The sequence below is a fragment of the Bemisia tabaci genome, chromosome 1, assembly GCF_918797505.1.
Source record: "Bemisia tabaci chromosome 1, PGI_BMITA_v3".
Lineage (NCBI taxonomy): Eukaryota > Metazoa > Arthropoda > Insecta > Hemiptera > Aleyrodidae > Bemisia > Bemisia tabaci.
The window spans coordinates 55508106-55526299 of NC_092793.1; the positions used below are offsets into that span (position 1 = coordinate 55508106).

At 35.1% G+C, this 18194-nt stretch overlaps 1 protein-coding gene across 3 annotated transcripts in view; it reads left to right on the forward strand.

Annotated features, from left to right (window-relative positions):
• Positions 1-15021, forward strand: part of Ten-a (tenascin accessory) — a 98060-nt gene extending 83039 nt beyond the window's left edge. For all 3 annotated transcript variants that reach the window (XM_019060206.2, XM_072303784.1, XM_072303780.1), the window contains 13 exons: positions 115-374; positions 1054-1223; positions 1583-1715; positions 2533-2805; positions 3243-3551; positions 4253-4404; positions 5043-5210; positions 6242-6383; positions 6936-7067; positions 7603-7860; positions 8609-8786; positions 9280-9893; positions 11055-15021. In XM_019060206.2, coding sequence (XP_018915751.2) covers positions 115-374; positions 1054-1223; positions 1583-1715; positions 2533-2805; positions 3243-3551; positions 4253-4404; positions 5043-5210; positions 6242-6383; positions 6936-7067; positions 7603-7860; positions 8609-8786; positions 9280-9893; positions 11055-11378 — 3113 coding nt within the window. In that variant the 3' untranslated portion in view covers positions 11379-15021. The remainder of the gene's footprint in view (positions 1-114; positions 375-1053; positions 1224-1582; positions 1716-2532; positions 2806-3242; positions 3552-4252; positions 4405-5042; positions 5211-6241; positions 6384-6935; positions 7068-7602; positions 7861-8608; positions 8787-9279; positions 9894-11054) is intronic.
• The last annotated feature ends 3173 nt before the right edge of the window (positions 15022-18194 follow it).

The window sequence follows — 18194 nt, forward strand, 5'->3', positions numbered from 1 at the left end:
CTTTTCTAAAGAAAGCAAGGATGCATTCTTATATTTATCTAATATTTTAGCTTAATTTTGTATCTCAATATTGGGCTAAGTATTTAATCGTTGTAATGGCTGTTCTATTTGTAGGTTTGACAGGTGATATTGAAGCTATTAACTATCAAAATGGCTCATTCTCCATCCGCTCTCGGTATGGCGAGCACATCAAATGCTCTGCGCTAGCTCGGCATCCTCTTTTGGAGCACTCCTTACCCACCGAGGCTGAGTTATTACCTTTGTGGAGTCATCAATCAGTAACTCGAGGTTCACTCGTCAACAACATGTACTGGAAGTATGGTCTTATCGGCAAAGGCTCCACTAGCCAAAAAACTTTATTAAAGCAGTTAATCGTAAGTTCAGTAGTTACAACAATCTCCTTTTTCGATCTTTCTCTTAATTTCAAGTATCCTACTCTGTTTGTTGAACTTTTGCTTTACTCCACCATAATACCTCATTGACGACTGAGATTAGGGTCAGTAACAGATGTGCCGACTCCTATCGATTTAAGTTGTTGCCAGTTGGCAAGTTTTTGTAAATGAGGCCAAAAAATTAACTGGAAAATGCGATAGCTGTCAATTACCATCTTCCCCTAATTTTTTCCAATGATGCACTTCAACATTGATATCAAGCAGAGAGGAAGCCTTAGCTTAACTAATTTGACTAAGCATGAAAAATTGCTACTTTTTGGGGTCAATATTCTTCTCGAAACTGGCCAATTGGTTTGCAGTTTTTTTTGGTGATAATTCAAAGAATCAACATTTTCAGAACAGGCAAATGAGTGGACTAATGAGCAATTAAAAATCACATTTACATAAAATTTCATCGAAGTGGCAGCAACAAAGGCAGCAACAGTGGCATTAGGCTAGGACCGAATGGTATTCAAAAAATTTCTCAGCATTTCATGATACAATAAAATGTCATTGTGTATTTTATTTTTTAGTTATAAATGTTTCAGTCCTAAAATATTTTTCCCCCTCAAATATCCATTATATTTTAATGCATTCTTTCAATGTTTTTCCATTGTCTTAGGTTAACAACAGTCAGATATTAAGTGTTGAGTATGAGCTCAGTACAGGTCAGGAAACCATTTACGATGTTGATAAGCTTCCACTCCTCTCCATCTCTTACAACAATGTGCGGCAACCGGTATCATGGAAACCTGGACAGATTTCTCCCATCATCAATATATCCTATGACAGGTACAAACTACTCTTATAACTGCTTAAATGCCAACTATTCAATCAATAAATGCCAAAGCTAGATATAAGTTTATGACTGATACTTTCATGCCTTTCCAAATTGCAGCTGAGTTCAGAATTCTACTTTTCTAATCAGAACCTAAACAAGAATAATTTGCAACGTATTGATTTTAAAGGAGGACTTCCTGGAGGAACTCTTATGAAAATTCCTTCGCAAGGTAGTTACAGACCATGTCTCTTCTAAACTCGATATCCTCTCTTTAGGTGTGATATTCTGAATTTCCACAGGAATTAAAACAAGAAACTTTTTGTTTTAAAATTTTAACCCCCTCATTGAAATAACTTGTTTTATTTTTTAGATTCAACCGTGTTGAACGGTGGCAGTGGGGCGTTCAATCAGAAAACTACAGCTATGATCATCATGGTTTACTTTCAGAGATAAAATCGCATCCAGCTGGTTCAACTCAACTTACTTTCAATGATAAAAATATGGTGAGTAATTATAAACGTTTCCTCAATTTCAATTTCTGAACTGTAAATGATCAGGATATCTACAGATGTGAAAAACTTGGAAAATCAGGTATTTTTATGCTAGTTTCAACAGCCAGGAAGAAGTCTGTTTTTTGCCCGCAAGTTCTGAAAAACTTGCATATAAAAGGCTCATACACTCTAACAAATAATTTCAAGGAGAGCATAAGACAAGTTCTCTCCTCTGCGCACATCTAAAATAGCCTTTGAAGATTGCCATAGCTTTAAAACTCTGAAATCATAAAAAAAGGATTGCAGTTGTAAAAGTACAAAACGATTGAATTAATGTCCCCTCCTTAAAAATGCTATAAAAGAAATTTTATATCTGAGGGGCTATTTTAGTATTGCATAAGCAACTTAAGGGGAAGAGGGTCTGAGCTTACCTTAAGAGGTGGGTCTCAAGGTAAACATTCTGCTTTGAAAAAAGGAAAATACTGTTTCCCGTTTAAAGTAATTTTTTCACCCATTTTCTTGGCTTTTCTTATTATTCTCCAAAAATAGGGAGGAGGCCAGGTACATCATACGTACAATTCAAAGGGGGGGTTGAGAAGTTGTCTCACGAGTGTCATACAAGAAAGAAAGATGGGTGAACAAGTCGGCCAAAATGGCTTGCGTAATGTTTGAATGACCCATGAGTGCTGAAAAGCATTTCCAGAATATATTTCATTAATGCAAAAGGACTGATGAGTAATGAACGCCCAAGAATAGAAATAAGTTAGAACTCACTCATTGAATATTGTTGTTTTAATTTTTAAGTAAAACATAACCCTTTTTTTTACAGTTGACACGAATCCAACTTCCAACTGGAAGAAAATTTGGCTATGGATACGATGAAGAAGGAGGTTTGCGCTATGTAAGTTTGCCTTCAGGAACAAGGCATATTTTCAACATTCAGCCGTCCCTTGGTTTCATCAGGTATACGTACACACCTCCAGACACCAACAAAGCATACTTACAGCAGTTCAGCTACTCTGGAGCCTTACTTCAGACCATTTATCCAGGTGATGGTGCAAGAGTGCTCTACCGTTACCATCCATCCGGACAGCTAGCAGAGGTAAGTCCCTTCATAATATTTATATCATGGCTCATGCGGCCTTGAAGAATGCTTGATTTTAATTTTTTTTAAATTTTGCGCGTAAGTTTTCAAAATCAGGCCATAATTAGGTTTGAAGGGAGGGAAAAGAGGAAGACAAAAAAAGCCTTAAATTACACTTTTTTTTTAAAAACTTTATCATTAAATGTGCGCTTGAAAAAATTAAGCAAATTTTGGAATTGACTCACTGATGCTGTGGATGTTACGGTATACATATGTGTTTTCATAGAGGTCTGCAGATTTCTAAATGTTTAAAACTCCTAGCTCTCTTCCAAAAAAATTTTTTTTAAATTTTTGAGCAATTCTTTTTTATTATATCTTTCGTATTTTTTATTACAACTTTATTACTGTGCAATTCATTTTTATGATTAACATAAATGCTTTTGTTATGTTCTCAGATTGTTCATGGTGATGGTAAAACGACTCTGAACTATTGGGCAGATTCAGGATTACCAAGTCAAGTTGTACACTTTGGAAAAGACTTTGAGTACCGGTGTGACTCTCAATACTCTGGAGGACTTCTTGTGGAAGAAAGAATAACCTATGGCCCTAAAACTGGGCTGAATAATGCCAAAATAATGTATGAATATGATAGTAATTTCCGTCCTATATCCATCTCTGGTCGAATCGGTGGACAAAATCTGCTGAAGTATCCAATTGAGTACAATCCTAAAACAGGGGCTAAAACTCGCTTGGGACAATTTCTGGTGAGTTGATACTTTAACATGTAATATTTCAGCATCAAGTATCATTTTTTTACAGCGGACATTAATGTATTGCATATGATATAAAAATTAAATTGCATAATTCTTCGGTCAATTTATTTTTGAAATTTGCAGCATAAATGCATCTGTCTGCGGAATTAGAGTTTTTATTATGAAGACGAGAGAGGAGAAAATATTCATCGTTATTTTTAACTTGTGAATGTAGTTGTCAGTCATGCCAGATAGCTTCCAGTCTGAAAATTTCCACAGAAAGTACTAATTGTTTTATGGAAGTACCAACAAAAGCAATAAAATAGGGAAGTAAGGGTTGGTTTGTTCTTTTCAAATTTTTCGAAACTTCTTTTGTGGAAAAAAATCAACTGCAAATCATGGCAAAAAAGTTCCTGAAAAGTAATGGCATTTTTAAAGAGAAGGTACCGAATTCTGATTATCAGAAAAATATTGATTAAAGCACTTAAAAAACATTATATTTTTTGAGGATGTTAGTAGACAGGCCTGGTTGTGGAAACCTAAGAAATTTAACTTAGTCTGAACTACATAATACATTTAATTAAAATTTTATTTCCTCAAAGGAGAAAGAGATAGAAAATTATCTAATTTTTTTTTCATTTCAAATGGGTACGAAGTTGATAGAAAAGTTAGAAATTTTATTAATCATTTAATGACGTTTTCGGTTTTCACAGATGGCCAGTTCACAGAACAATGTTTCAGTTTTATCTGATGATATCGCTTCCTTCAGTCGTACACTCAATGAATATTTCCAAGTTGCAAAAGTGGCTGTCACGATTCACAAAGTTGAAGTGTTTAAAATGGAATTTGTCTATGACTCTCAAGGGTATGTGTAATTTAAAAGAATCAATTCCATTATGTTTTTTGTTTCATCATTTTTATTTGTTAACGTCACACCATTCAGTGTGTTCAAACCACATGACATTTTATCTTGATCAGTCCGTAAGTATGCAAGCTAAGCTAAAGACGCCAGCTCTTTATGTATTAGGAAAACAGCTGGCTAATTAGGAGAGTTGTTTGTTGAAAATGATTTTGTTAAGATGAGGCTGTTTTCATGCTTTAAAAAAAGTCCAACAAGTTCTAACAGTTATTAACACATGTAAAATGAAAATCTGAGAAACTTTCAGCCCTCTTGGACCAGTCCTTGAGGCTACGCCTATCAACTTTTTCCAAAGATTGTGACGCATTTATTTTTACTGAGATACTCCTATAAACTAACTCCTAAAGAACAATCCTAATTGAAAATAATACTCTTTGGTCTTGAAAATACATATTTTCTAGTCAATAATATCTTCTTGATGTTTACTTATGATCATTATTATTTTGATAACTTAATACTTGCTCATTCTCTTTTATTACTCCTCTTTCCTCTGCTCTATTTCAGTAATTTCAATGTCCTATGAATCAAATTTGTTAATATATACTGTAATTAGTTTAACAGAGTAAAATGCGTTTGTTTTCTAGTCGAGTGAGTCAAACCAGAACTGATATCCGAAATGTTGGTGTGAACAAGTACACCAACTTGAAAAATTACACTTGGGATGCAGATGGTCAGTTAATTGGTGTCGAATCCCAAGAGCCGTGGAGTTTCACCTATGATGCCAACGGCAACATGCTCTCTCTCACTTACAAGTAAGTTTCTTTTTTAATTTGCAGCTAAACGAGTGTTTGGAGGAATGAAGTTTTGAATTTGATGAAGTGTTGTTTTTTAGTAAAAAGCTCCATTGCTCAATGGGGACTGTATCAATAGATCATAGTCTAGATTTTTGTTTGCAGTAAATTCCATGACTTGGAAAAATATGGAGGGTATCATTTTGGAAATGACTCGAGAGAAGTGTAGAATTTGTTGCGCAGCAAAATTCTGAATTGAGTACTTTTTCCGGTTAACTGTCCTATTCTTGTGGAGCATCTGGTGCAAGACTTGTTTTCAAAAAATTTGTGTTTTTGAATTTAATGTAGTGTCATCTGAACCTAGTTACCTTCTGATGTACTTTTATGTATTCTTTCCCCTCCTATCAAAGAAATATGCGAGAAAAAGAGACTAACTTTAACCAACAGAAAAAAACTCAAAATTTAGGGTCAACATTTTGTAGCCGAACACTTTGTAAGAATTATAGTCGATGTAATTACCCTCAGTTTTGTCAAAGTCAGTTTGCTGTTCGATGAAGTTTGAATTGGACTTCAATTTACCAGTGATAGCCTCATGATTCCAAAGCTACTCCGGAACTTCTAATGTTGAGTTCATGAGTTGTGAAAGCCAGACAATATATTATTGCAGAACGTAGATTGCAGATTGTAGCAGAACTTTTTGCACTTTTGTGCACGGTTTTCAAGGATTTTTTCTAAAATTGTCAGTATTTTATCAAATTAAGTTCATCTGCTACTAAGTATAAAAAAATAACAAATGCTCAATTAGAGCAATGAATACTTACATTTTTAACTCTTAAGCAGAAAGAAATAAAAAAAAAAATCTCTTAGGTAGGTTTTCTCATCAGTAAGGTACCATTGGCGTAGGTACCATTTAAGTCACAATCCAAGATCTGCTTAACTACTGTAATTTTCTAACTGAGCAATCTCTTTTTCTCAAGTAATTTTCTATCAGGTGAGCATATTTTGTGTGTGTGAGTAATAATTTGAAACTTGATACATATTTCTGCTTCCAGGGAGAATACAATTTCTATGAAGTATAACAAAATGGATCAAATGGAGAAATTTGGGGAGGGTGTTTACCGGTATGATAACCATGGTCTTGTGGTGCAAAATGCTCTTGAAGAGAAATTCCACTACAATGCCAAAGGATTATTGGTAAGTTTAAGTTTATTTAATGTAGGAGTATTGAACAGCCATTATCACTCAGCAATCGTATTATTTGCATTTTCTGTATCATACAGTCCTCATGGGAAAGAGAGATAACCCCCCCCCCCCCTCATTTAATTTTCTTTATCAATGCAATGAGCAACAATCTAAACTGTAACTCAAACCTCAAACATCCATAGGTACTTAAAATAGTTTTCCAATTATTTTTTTGAACTACCACTATTTTTATTTACTTTTTCTACCCTAGGTGCAAGTTTTGTACTTACCTGGTCTAAGTAATTCAATTTGTGTAATTTGTTTAGCCTTTTATTTCATGGTTTTTGTTTGAAAACTTGTCATTCCTCTCTCTATCCTCTTGCAGCAAAATTTATGTGAGGTTTAAAATTGGGGCTTAGTAATCCCAGAAATTTTGCTTCTTTTTTACTGCTCACATCTTTAATTATTTTTCACCTCCAACAATCTTTGTTTTAATGTAAGAATTTTGTCTCAGGTGCACGCCCTCTAATTCTGTTTCTAATTCTTTATCTTTTTCTACACCAGGTACGAGTTCTGAAGCGAGGAAGATTTGACGTACACTACTTTTATGACCACATTGATCGTCTTGTGGCGAGGAAAGATAATTATGGGAATGTGACACAATTTTTCTACACCAATCAAGAGAATCCAAATATTGTAAGTTCAAGTTCACCCTTCTCATCCTAGGAATAAGTATGCCAAGAATTAAATATAGAGTTTTCACCCAAGATTGCTTCAAGAGAGAAAGTCTCTGCAAGGATAGCAACTTATTGCCAATTTCTGTTCAAACATGTGTTATCCTATCTTGAAACACAAGGATTTTTATTTAGGTCTTATATTTATAATTGAATAGTAAGCTGCAAATGAGACTAATACAGTTAATGTTACAATTCTGTGATGAGTGGGCAAAATCATGAATTAATTCAAAAGAATAGCAACTAATTAAAAGATTGATACAATGATTTGTACAAGGCTGCAAAAAGATGAAAGACTGAAACGTTTTGCAACTACACCACAAGTACATTTGCTTATGTTTTTACTTTTCTCATCGTTTTGGGCTGATTAAGTTGTTTTTAGTCATGATCTAACAAATGGTGTAACGTATGAATTTTTCATATCACTGTCCTTATGTCATTTCTGCAATTGCACTTCATTATCCTATTAAAAAAATAATGTTTTTTGTACGATACAGATTACTCAGATTTTTAGTCCTCGTGACGGAAAACTCACCTCACTTGTTTATGATGACCGAGGGCACCTGATTTACGCACAGTACCATCGACATAAATTCTACGTCGCAACGGATCAGTGTGGCACGCCTGTGATGATCTTCAACCAATATGGAGAGGCAATCCGCGAAATAATGCGCTCTCCTTATGGACACATTGTATACGATTCAAATCCATATCTGTACCTGCCAATTGATTACTGTGGTGGCCTTCTCGATCAAGTAAGTGATACCTTAACTTCTATTCAGTTCATTTCAGTGAAGCATAACTGATTTGCATTTTGGAAACTTTAAATTCAATTGGCAACATTTGCTCAAGATGCTTATTAGAAAGCAATCAAAAAGATATGGACATTATCTTTAAATAAAAAATATCATATACTTTTACTCTACAATCGAGTCTCAAAACTTGAAAATTCACTTTTAAAGATCCTGTGTCTGTAGCAATTAATTATTTCTGTTTGCTTTGGTGAGAAGATTCTACCACGAAAGAAAGTAAAATCAGCTATATTGAACAAATTTTCTTGAATCTCAGATACAAATTTTAATTTTCGCAAAAAGTACCCCATGGCAAAATGTCAGCCTTCCATCTCTGAAACCTTCATTCTGAGAACATGTAACTGAAGCATCCTTACATGAAATTTCACCATTGAGTTTGGCTAATCAAATTGGTATTTCAGTTTAAATATTTTCAGCTTTAATTCAGAATTTTCAAAAGGGATTTTTGGGAACAACAGTACAACTGTAAGAAATATATTATTTCCCTAAAAATTGATAGTGGAGCCTGCATTTTGGCATAATTCGTTTTTAATTTAATTTTTCTTGGTTTGTAATCTTTCAGTGTAGATTAAAGTTGCAAAAGTTGGTGTGTAGCCAATGGTATTTCAACCAAATCTGCTTTTAATTTAGTGTATGAAATACTTTGAGATTTTGATCAGGCCTAATTGAGCTGTTTTACTTGTGCTTCAAGGTAACATCCTTAGTTCATATGTCAAATGGGAAAGTTTATGATCCGTTGATTGGTCAATGGATGTCCCCTACCTGGAAGGATGTTTTATCCCGTGTTACCAGTCCTAGACATATCCATCTTTATCGATTCAATGGAAATGATCCCGTTAATGTGAATCATCAGAAGCTAGATCTTACAGGTAAATCTTATATTTTTAATTTTTATCACTGAACAATCAATTAATCAGAAACTAATTTTACTCAATACATGACTGAGCTGCTTATGCTTAGCAGGTATGCTTTTTTTAAATCGGAAACTCATGCTTGAAGTTGAGGTTGTTGGTTGTTGGTTGTTGTTACTTTCTGTTGGAGCAGTTTCATGTTATGATAGTGATTGGCCCAAGGGTCTCCAGCAAGATGACTCACCATTTGGAATTAGATCTTTGCATCAGAGAACTTTTTAAACTGCAGATCTTAAAAATATTTCACCCTAAAGTGCCGAGTGAAGAGTTGTTTTATACTTTACTAATTTATTTGTTTAGAATTCCAAGAAATTCAAGGTAGATAATTGTTTTTATTTCTTTTTTTGGTAGATTTTTTTAACTCTGTTAAAGTTTGAATCAAATTTCACCTTTTCGGAATTGTGTGTTTTGCTATCAAGATGTTAAGGATTCTCCTCCTGATATTTTTCAGATGAAACAGGCTGGCTTTCAAAATTGGGTTACAACATCAAGAGCTTGGCTCCTCTCTTAGAAGTATCTAAAAATTTGCCTATGTCCCTCATTCCATCCACAAGAATGCCAGCGTTCAGTGTCACCTCTGGCTTTTTGAGTCATCTGATAGAACGTCTCAAATTTAATGGCTTTTCATCCCTTTCCAAGTCCAATCTCCAGTTCGGAGTAAGTTCCATATCGTCCAGTCTGATAAACCCGGTCCAGTTCAATTACAATTACAATGAACCTGAGTCGCTTAATGACGGCAGCTTGTTCATAACGCGCTTGCGAGCATCAGCAGCCGAGTCGCCATTTGGGCATGGCATCTTGGTGTCGAGGACAAAAGAAGGAAGGGCTATCATCCACAGCATTCCAACAGCAAACACTATCTATCGAGACGTATTGACCTCTGTGTTCAATAACACCTACCTGTTGCCCTTCACAATCGTTGTCCACGGTGCACTGCAAGATGCATTCCATTTTGTGAAGGAGGAAGCTTGGCAAGCAGCAGAAGACAAACTTCAGCTGAAACGCTTCGATACTGAATTCAACATCACATTCCATGAGAGAGAAGGAGAGACTGAACCACATAAGGTAATTTCAATCCCTTTTCCTTTACATTGTCATTCTTATCTAACGCATCACTTGTTATTTTGTTTCTGAATGTTCGTTCCTGTGGTGTTGGAAGAACATGTGGAAAAAATGGCTTTCAGTAGTCGGTGAAAAAAAATTTGAAACCCGATTCAGACAAATGTCAGCCTTAAGATTGCCTACAGTTTCTGTCAGTTTGCTGTTCGTTTCCTGTCAGTTGAGTCGGTGTTGGCCTCAGAGCCTCACAGAACCTGACGCCCAGGTGTTGACCTCATGAACTCCACGTGTAATAAATCTATCGATTTGACAGAAGCTAGGTTTATGTATATTTTAATTTGCTGATTCTAGTCCCAATGTGAATCTCTTTTCAACTATGAATGTTCTAAGATGTAGGCCTAGACAAAAATTTTATCGGTTATTTCAATTCTTAACCTTGTATCAGAAATATTGGGCTGAGAGCCAAACCAAATTCACTACATCAGAAATGTAAAAACCGACATTGAATCTGCCAAACCCTCCTGGTTTGTTCGTACGTACGCATGTCTAGCTTCCGAGTCTTCTATATTGGTTGCCTCGGGTTGTACAGTCAATCGACAGCTTTTCAAAGTTGTTAATTTTGCTGGCTTCCTCAAAGGAACCCGACAACAATATGATGCATCATATAACAATTTTAGAATACATTACTTAGCAATAGGCCCTGAGATTAAGGGTAAGAACGATTTGTTGCAAGTTGCAGGCAGTCGCAACACAGTCTTCATGAATGATTCGACCTTCATAAGTGCATATTATTATGAAGTGAAGTGACACACTGTGAATTAACCTTAAAAAAGAGACAAAAAACAGCTCATTACTCACCTAAGTGCTACTCAAGTTAGAACATTAGTGTCCTCAATGTTTGAGACAGCCTTTGTATTCCAAGAAGAAGTTTTATGACCATTAGATTAATCATTTTCTTTTTCAAGATTTTCTGCCAAATTCTAGTGCCTCAATCTGTTATAAGGTTAGATCTTGGAATTGATGATCTGCATGATGAAAGCAAAATTTTGTGAATTAGAATCAGACACTAGAATCTCTCTTCAGATAATATTTTCTGTGTAAGAGAAAGGGAGAAAAGACTTTAGGTCAGTCTCATCATCCACTTTACTGGAGTCTTATTTTTTTCAGGTACTTGATGTTCGAATCCATCGAGCAAATGCCATAATTAATCTAAGGTATGGAACCACTGTTGAGAGGGAAAAACAGCGATTACTACATCATGCGAAATCATCGGCACTCCGCAAAGCATGGCATAGAGAACACGATGCATTACGGATAGGACTGCCGACATCCAGAGAATGGTCAGCCACCGAAGTTGATGAAATCTCAAAAGCAGGCTATGCCTCTGGATATGATGGCGAGTACATTACTGATGTGCAAAGGTATCCGGAATTAGCAGAGGACCCGTTCAACATTAGGTTTATAAAAAAATCCTCTTCCTCAAATCGATAGTATACTAAATCCGATCTCAGTCCTTTTGTACCCAAGCTCACCTGCTTCGATTGCCGTTATGGCTCATTCTTTGTTCGCCGAATGCAATCTTCATTGTGCATTCTCTCTTCTTTTGTGATACTCAAATTTTTGTTTGTTATTAAAGGTTATGTTCCATGCACAAAAATACTGAGGAACATTGGAATGGAATATTTAAATAAGGGAGTTCTCATCCTTATTTTTTAATTATTAAATATTTTCCCTCTTTTGCCTGACAGTGATGGGGAAAAAAAATTCAAATTTTTCGTTACTAAATGGCATTTTCTGTAAAAATATATTTTTGTATCTGACTGTTTTTACGCTCTAAACAGATAATTTGATGTTTTTAGTGAGATCTTAACTTTAAATCTGTCATGATTATCTAAAGTTCCTAAATCATTACTGAATCAATAAACAGTCCTAAACATTATTTTGAATGAGTAGACTGCCAACCCTAGTCCAATAATGCTCAAATTGGAGCTAATTGTTCACTCTTGTAGCATTCTTTTAGGAAAAAAATTACCCAGTATTCTGTTGAGTTATCATTCATAAGAAAATTCCCGGGTAAAGGTTCCCGGGGTCCCGGGTAAAGAGGAGGCTCATTAGATTTTTGGAAAAAAGAGAAATCTACAGTGTAAGCTCATTCAAAATGATGAATAATTATATTCTGTTAAAATTCATTTTTTCCCCTCTTCCCTGTCTAATTTGCTAATTTCAAGCTCTTCATTCACAGTCATATAATGGTTATCTCAAATTAAATTGTTAATATTTTTTTAACTTCAAAAGTTTTTGAAAATGAAACTTGACTCAGCAGTCTGATTATGCTTAAAAAGCAAACTGCAATTCTTGAAAATATCCTTAAAGACTAACTGCATTTTCTTAGCAAACAGATCTCTTTTAACTGTCATTAAATCAAAGCTTGGACTAGCTTGAAAAAGCTTAAAAAAAGCTCAAATTCGTTAAGCTTAAAAAAAAAAAATTGAACATGGCTCATCTCAAAATCAAAGGCGTTCATTATTCTTCTATTAACTTTTGTACTCTCAAAACTGCCCAATTGAAACGTCATTTGAATATCTGTTGTTAAATTTGTGCCAAATCATGTGTGCTGTACAGCAGCACTCATTATCAATTTCTTCTTAAAATCTTTTGTTATTTTTCTCGTTCCAAAAGTGTTTCTACTAAAAAAACGAGTATTTTAAGGTGAAACCAATGTATAATTGTACATTTGTGATATTAATATTATGGAAAAATAGTAATATTTATTTATTTTCTCTCTTGTAACTATCATCATCCAGTCTCTACCACTCTCTGTTTCATTAAACTGATGTAACCACATTAAAGTTACTCTGCTGAGCAGATAAGTCCATGGCCAACAATAATAGGTCACTGAAATATCTAGGTCTGATATTTTTTTAATCGTGGAATAATTCAAAAGTAAAGAGTAATAAGAAAAGACACTTTAATTTGCCATGAGTATAACCCATGAATTATCCTGACCTCATCATTTCGTTTTACCCATCCGGGTATGGAGGCAGGAGGGAAGCAGAGTATGTTAGCCTAATCATGTGACTTATCAACCATTGATAAATTGATCGTTTTGAAATCAGACATGTATGATCACTCTGCTGAGCTCACTTCAAAAAGTGATCTTCTGGATAGAGAGTTCAAGAGGTAGCAGAGGTTCAGTTATACAGTGGATTTTTTACTGTCAATTTGTGCTCAGCAGTTTTTTTCTAAGATATTGTGTCGGTGTCTAAGTCTCCTTTGTTAGGAGCAAATTTATTTAACAGAGTCACTGTGTTACTACCAATTTATGCTTATTGCTGTTCTAATCAACTGATAAATCAGTGTTGTTGATGTAAATACGATATCGATGGAAAAAGCCAGGGTAGATTAAATTTGCTAATGTAGGAGTTTTAAAACCAATGAATTTATTTTTATTTCCCGGTATTTCGGAATTCATCTTGCTGAAAGATAATTGGATGAGCGGAAGCAGAACAAGTCTGTTTACGGAGAGTTTCTATTGTAACTAGCCAGCTACTTTTTCGATTTAGTTCTATTTTTTTCCTTATTTCTTTTTTTTTTCCAAAGAAATCATAATTCAACTGTTTAGAATGTGTCGCTTTTCAGTTTCTACCATGAATTTTTTACTGGAGCAAAATAAAAAATTACCCAGCTGATGTATGCGAGTTTCCTACTGTAAAATTTAATTAGGTATAAGAAATATGTCTTAACGTACTGATATATTATTTTTGTACCAATATGTATGTTAGACCCAAAATTTATGAGATTTGAGGTCATTTTTTTTTATATTTTGTTAAGAAAATAAAAAATAAGAAAAAAAAATAACAATAACTGTCCACCATTGAAATTTTCAAAACTTGTAAAAACATATAAAATGGTATTCTCCTATCTACTTATATTTTTTATTAGAGCTTGCCATGAAAGCTTCATATACTAAACCAATTCCGTGTAAAGTTTTTTAACAACATGAAATGGCATTTTGGTAGAACTGATCCAATTTTCTTACTGCATTATTTCACAGTGATGCTTTCTGAATAATTAGTTCATAGACTGTTATCATAATCAAAAACTGGAGTGTAAAATTTTATGGAGGTAAGTTTCTATAGAGATTTGGGAATCATAAAATATCCTGAATTATCTGCCTAACTTTTTTAACTACAACAGTTTTTCCTCCGATTACAATACGAAAATTACTTTTTATTTTGATGCTCTTTCCCCCTATGTGCTTTTCATAATCCTTGGAAAATCATGAGGCAGGTAAGTAGGAAGCAAAGAGCATCAAAAATTTCTTTCTCTAGTCATTTTGTTAAGTTTTTTTTCTCCATCTTCCCCCATTTGTTGACAAAATATTGAATATTACCGCTCATGATCATATAATGCCTACCTATACATATGACAGCTATGTTTAAGGTTATTTTAACTTGTAAAAAGAAGGTGTTTTCTGAAAAATCTTTTTTTCTTACTTGCAGTGCAGATTTTTACCATTCACAAGTCTTTTCAATGAAGTCACGCATTCAGGGATCTTAATAAGATCTTAATGATCTCCTAATCTAGTTTTTTCATGTATTTTGCATTTTACAAAAGTAAAATGAGAACCACTGCCTGTCTGTACACTGCCTCTGAGGAGTTTTAATATTGCTTTTTCATTTTCCCTCTGCATTTAAAGTCAACTGATCTAGGTATTCATATGTTCAATTTTTATAAAATGTTTGTCTTCTTTCATTTAAGTATTAATAACTTATTTCCTCTCATTAGAATGGTACAGAAATCCACCCAATTTTCAAACACGGGACATGCTTTTTTTCCTCTTTTTCATGAATACCCACTTGCTATAAGCTTGATACAATTGATGCTATAGAACCCAACGTTTCCATAAAATTTTTATAAACGGTATACCTAAATTTTGATTCATTTCTGTATGTAAATATAGATGACTAAATCAGAATTGTCTTCAAGTTTCTGAGCTAGAAATCTAGCTAGTTCATCATACTTAAGTTGTGTAAATACCTTGTGTAAAATTGTAAATAATTGTTGTGAATCTGTTCTGAAATTTTTCTTCTTTTTGTATGAAAATTTAAATATACAAACTAAAACACGACAACGGAATCTTGTATTTGTATAGTCGTTTGCCTCAATGGTGCAGCAGTTAAGACAGACAGCCTTGGTGGTGTAGTGATAAAGGCAGTTTGCTGCCAGCATTGAGGTCTGAGGTTTGATCCGTGGTTGTCACGGGTTTTCAAGATCAGTTAAAAACTGCAATCGTGGTGATCATGCCACATTAATACCCTGTCTTGTCCCTTTATAGGGCTACCTTTACAGGGCTGTATCGATGAACAATGGGACGCGTTTGCTACGGCGCCTTGATACAACTATACAACCTCGACGGATGTCCGTATTGCGTTCAAAAAATTGAAGGCGTTTTGACTACCTGCTCATACTACCTGTAGTTGATTCGATCGGCAGACGCGTTGGTCGGCGGTAACGGGGACTTAATGCAACTATTTAAACTTGATGGATGTCCGTATCGCACCGACTGAAGTGCGAAACCACGTATCTCCATTGCGGTGTTTCAAAATTTCCGTTCTTCTTTCATCTCTTCCATGAGAAACAATCCAAATTTACGACTTTAAATTTTGAACCAGACTTAAATGTCTCACCTAACCCATATAGCCCAACATATTTTGAAAATATTGTCACCTTTATCAAAATATTTTCATGGCAATATTGTAATTAAAATATTTTCAAAATATTTTTAAAACATTTTAAAGGAATATTTTGAAAATGTTTACAAAAAATATTTTTAAAATAATTCAAAAATATTGCCTGTAAACATGCATGTTAAAAATATTCCTTAAGAAAGTTTTGAAAATATTTTAAAAATATTTTTTGAAAATATTTTTAAGTTCTCAAGTTAGTATGTGGTGTAATTTACACCGGTGTAAATTTAGTGTGAGTACCTATTACGTGATATCGAAAAAAAAAATCAGACAAAAAAAATATGAAAAAAATAAATAACACGAAAAAAAATAAATAATAGGCAAAAGAAAGAAGCCTGAGAAAAACGGCGTTAATCAAATCTATGATGAATGTTGAGCCACGCACTGACGCAATGCATGCGATAACAGCCTTAACAGGCGTGATTTCAACCTTCTGCTATCGAATACGAAAAATTATGGAGAATTTAAGTTTTATGTTGACCAGCTTCTCGAAAGAAAAATAAAATTTCTAAGGAAGTCTGCAACGTCGCAAATGGAGAAACGTCGTCTCTCATTTTGCCCAAAAATATGGATGCATAAAATTGAAGGCATTATGACTTTCCTCTCTCAACTTATATTCGTCTGTATCGATAAACAATGGGACGCGTTTGCTACGGCGCCTTGATACAACGATACAACCTCGACGGATGTCCGTATTGCGTTCAAAAAATTGAAGGCGTTTTGACTTCCTGCTCATACTACCTGTAGTTGATTCAATCGACAGACGCGGAAGAGATGAGAGAAGAACGGAAATTTTGAAACACCGCAATGGAGATACGTGGTTCCGCACTTCAGTCGGTGCAATACGGACATCCATCAAGTTTAAATAGTTGCATCAAGTCCCCGTCACCGCCGACCAACGCGTCTTACGATCGAATCAACTACAGGTAGTATGAGCAGGGAGTCAAAACGCCTTCAATTTTTTGAACGCAATACGGACATCCGTCGAGGTTGTATAGTTGTATCAAGGCGCCGTAGCAAACGCGTCCCATTGTTTATCGATACAGACGAATATAAGTTGAGAGAGGAAAGTCATAATGCCTTCAATTTTATGCATACATATTTTTGGGCAAAATGAGAGACGACGTTTCTCCATTTGCGACGTTGCAGACTTCCTTAGAAATTTTATTTTTCTCTCGAGAAGCTGGTCAATCCTTCACACAATCCTTCGATCCTAGGATTGCAGGCTCGCAGTGTACACTTGTCGGATATTGTGTTCACCGCGGGCGGTAGGTTTCAAGCGGCAGATACACCTGTGAGTAGAACGCGCATGTTGAAAGTGGAAAACCAATAGGCAACGACGATTTCGAAAGCCAGACGTCGAGTGATCAAAATCATAATTCAAGAACAACTCCTAACCGTGATAATAACGTTTTTTATGAATTAATTTAAACTTTCTGCTTCTGAAAGATGAGATATATAAACTTGGTCTAAATTGCACGCTAAACTTACCATGACAGTCTCAGCAATATGGAAGTATAGTAACCTCAAGATTGACGCTTCGGCTCAGCTATAGCAAGCTGTACACGCTTTGAAAAACACAGGGTGGGGAATAAACAATGCTTTATTGGGTCGTCTGCTAAAGTCGTTGTAAAGCACGACTTGACGCGCGTAGGGTATTGTGTTTCTTATGACCGGGCAGTTCAACTTTTCCGTAACCAATGTACAATAAATACGTTAATACCCCAGCAAAGAGTTGTTTTAATTAGTTTTGGTTCCGCAAATCGTGTTCTACGTGAAATTCTGGCGAAAAATCATCAATGAGAGTGCTTAAATTCGTACGTTGTTTAATGGTCCATTTAATCTGAAAAAGCGGACATAAAGAACTTTCGTAACTCTTCTCGGAAAAAGTATTTTATCGGGAGAAATGAGGTAACGTTCGAATACGTCGAAACACAACACGGGCCTATTCAGCTAACGCGAATTATAATAACCGCACCAAACACAGTGCGGCCGACGGTAAACGCATGTAGTGCCTTCAAGATGGCATTAATACTTCTCGCATTGCGCCAAACGCAGTCCAGGCGATCAGTTGGTATGAAACGCATATTACCGCATAATCAGAAAGTAGGAATACTACATGTATTGCGCGCACAAGACTGTGCGCGCTACCAGGTTACCAGGTCGTGGTATGATTACAACGATTAAGTTGTAATTACTCGGTGTCAGATCTACCACCCGCGCTGCGGTGGACAGAATATCCAATCGTGTACGTCGCAAGCGTGCAATCCTCGAAGAATCGTGGAGATTTTCCTGCTCTCGGTTAACTTTCCGATCGTTAAATGGACTGCATTTTGCAATTTGGAACTATAAATTCTGGCTCTCCTGGAAAAACTTGTGCATAGGGAAACTAATGACACATACGTTGTTTTCAAACCGGGCTTGAATTTATAGTTCCAAATTGCAAAATGTAGTCCAAGTATCCCTCATTACACCTCATCTACTGGTCCTTCAGACGAATGAAACATAAAAATTGGCCAGTTTTAGTTGCAAATTTCATGTCCAACTTCGCCCATGG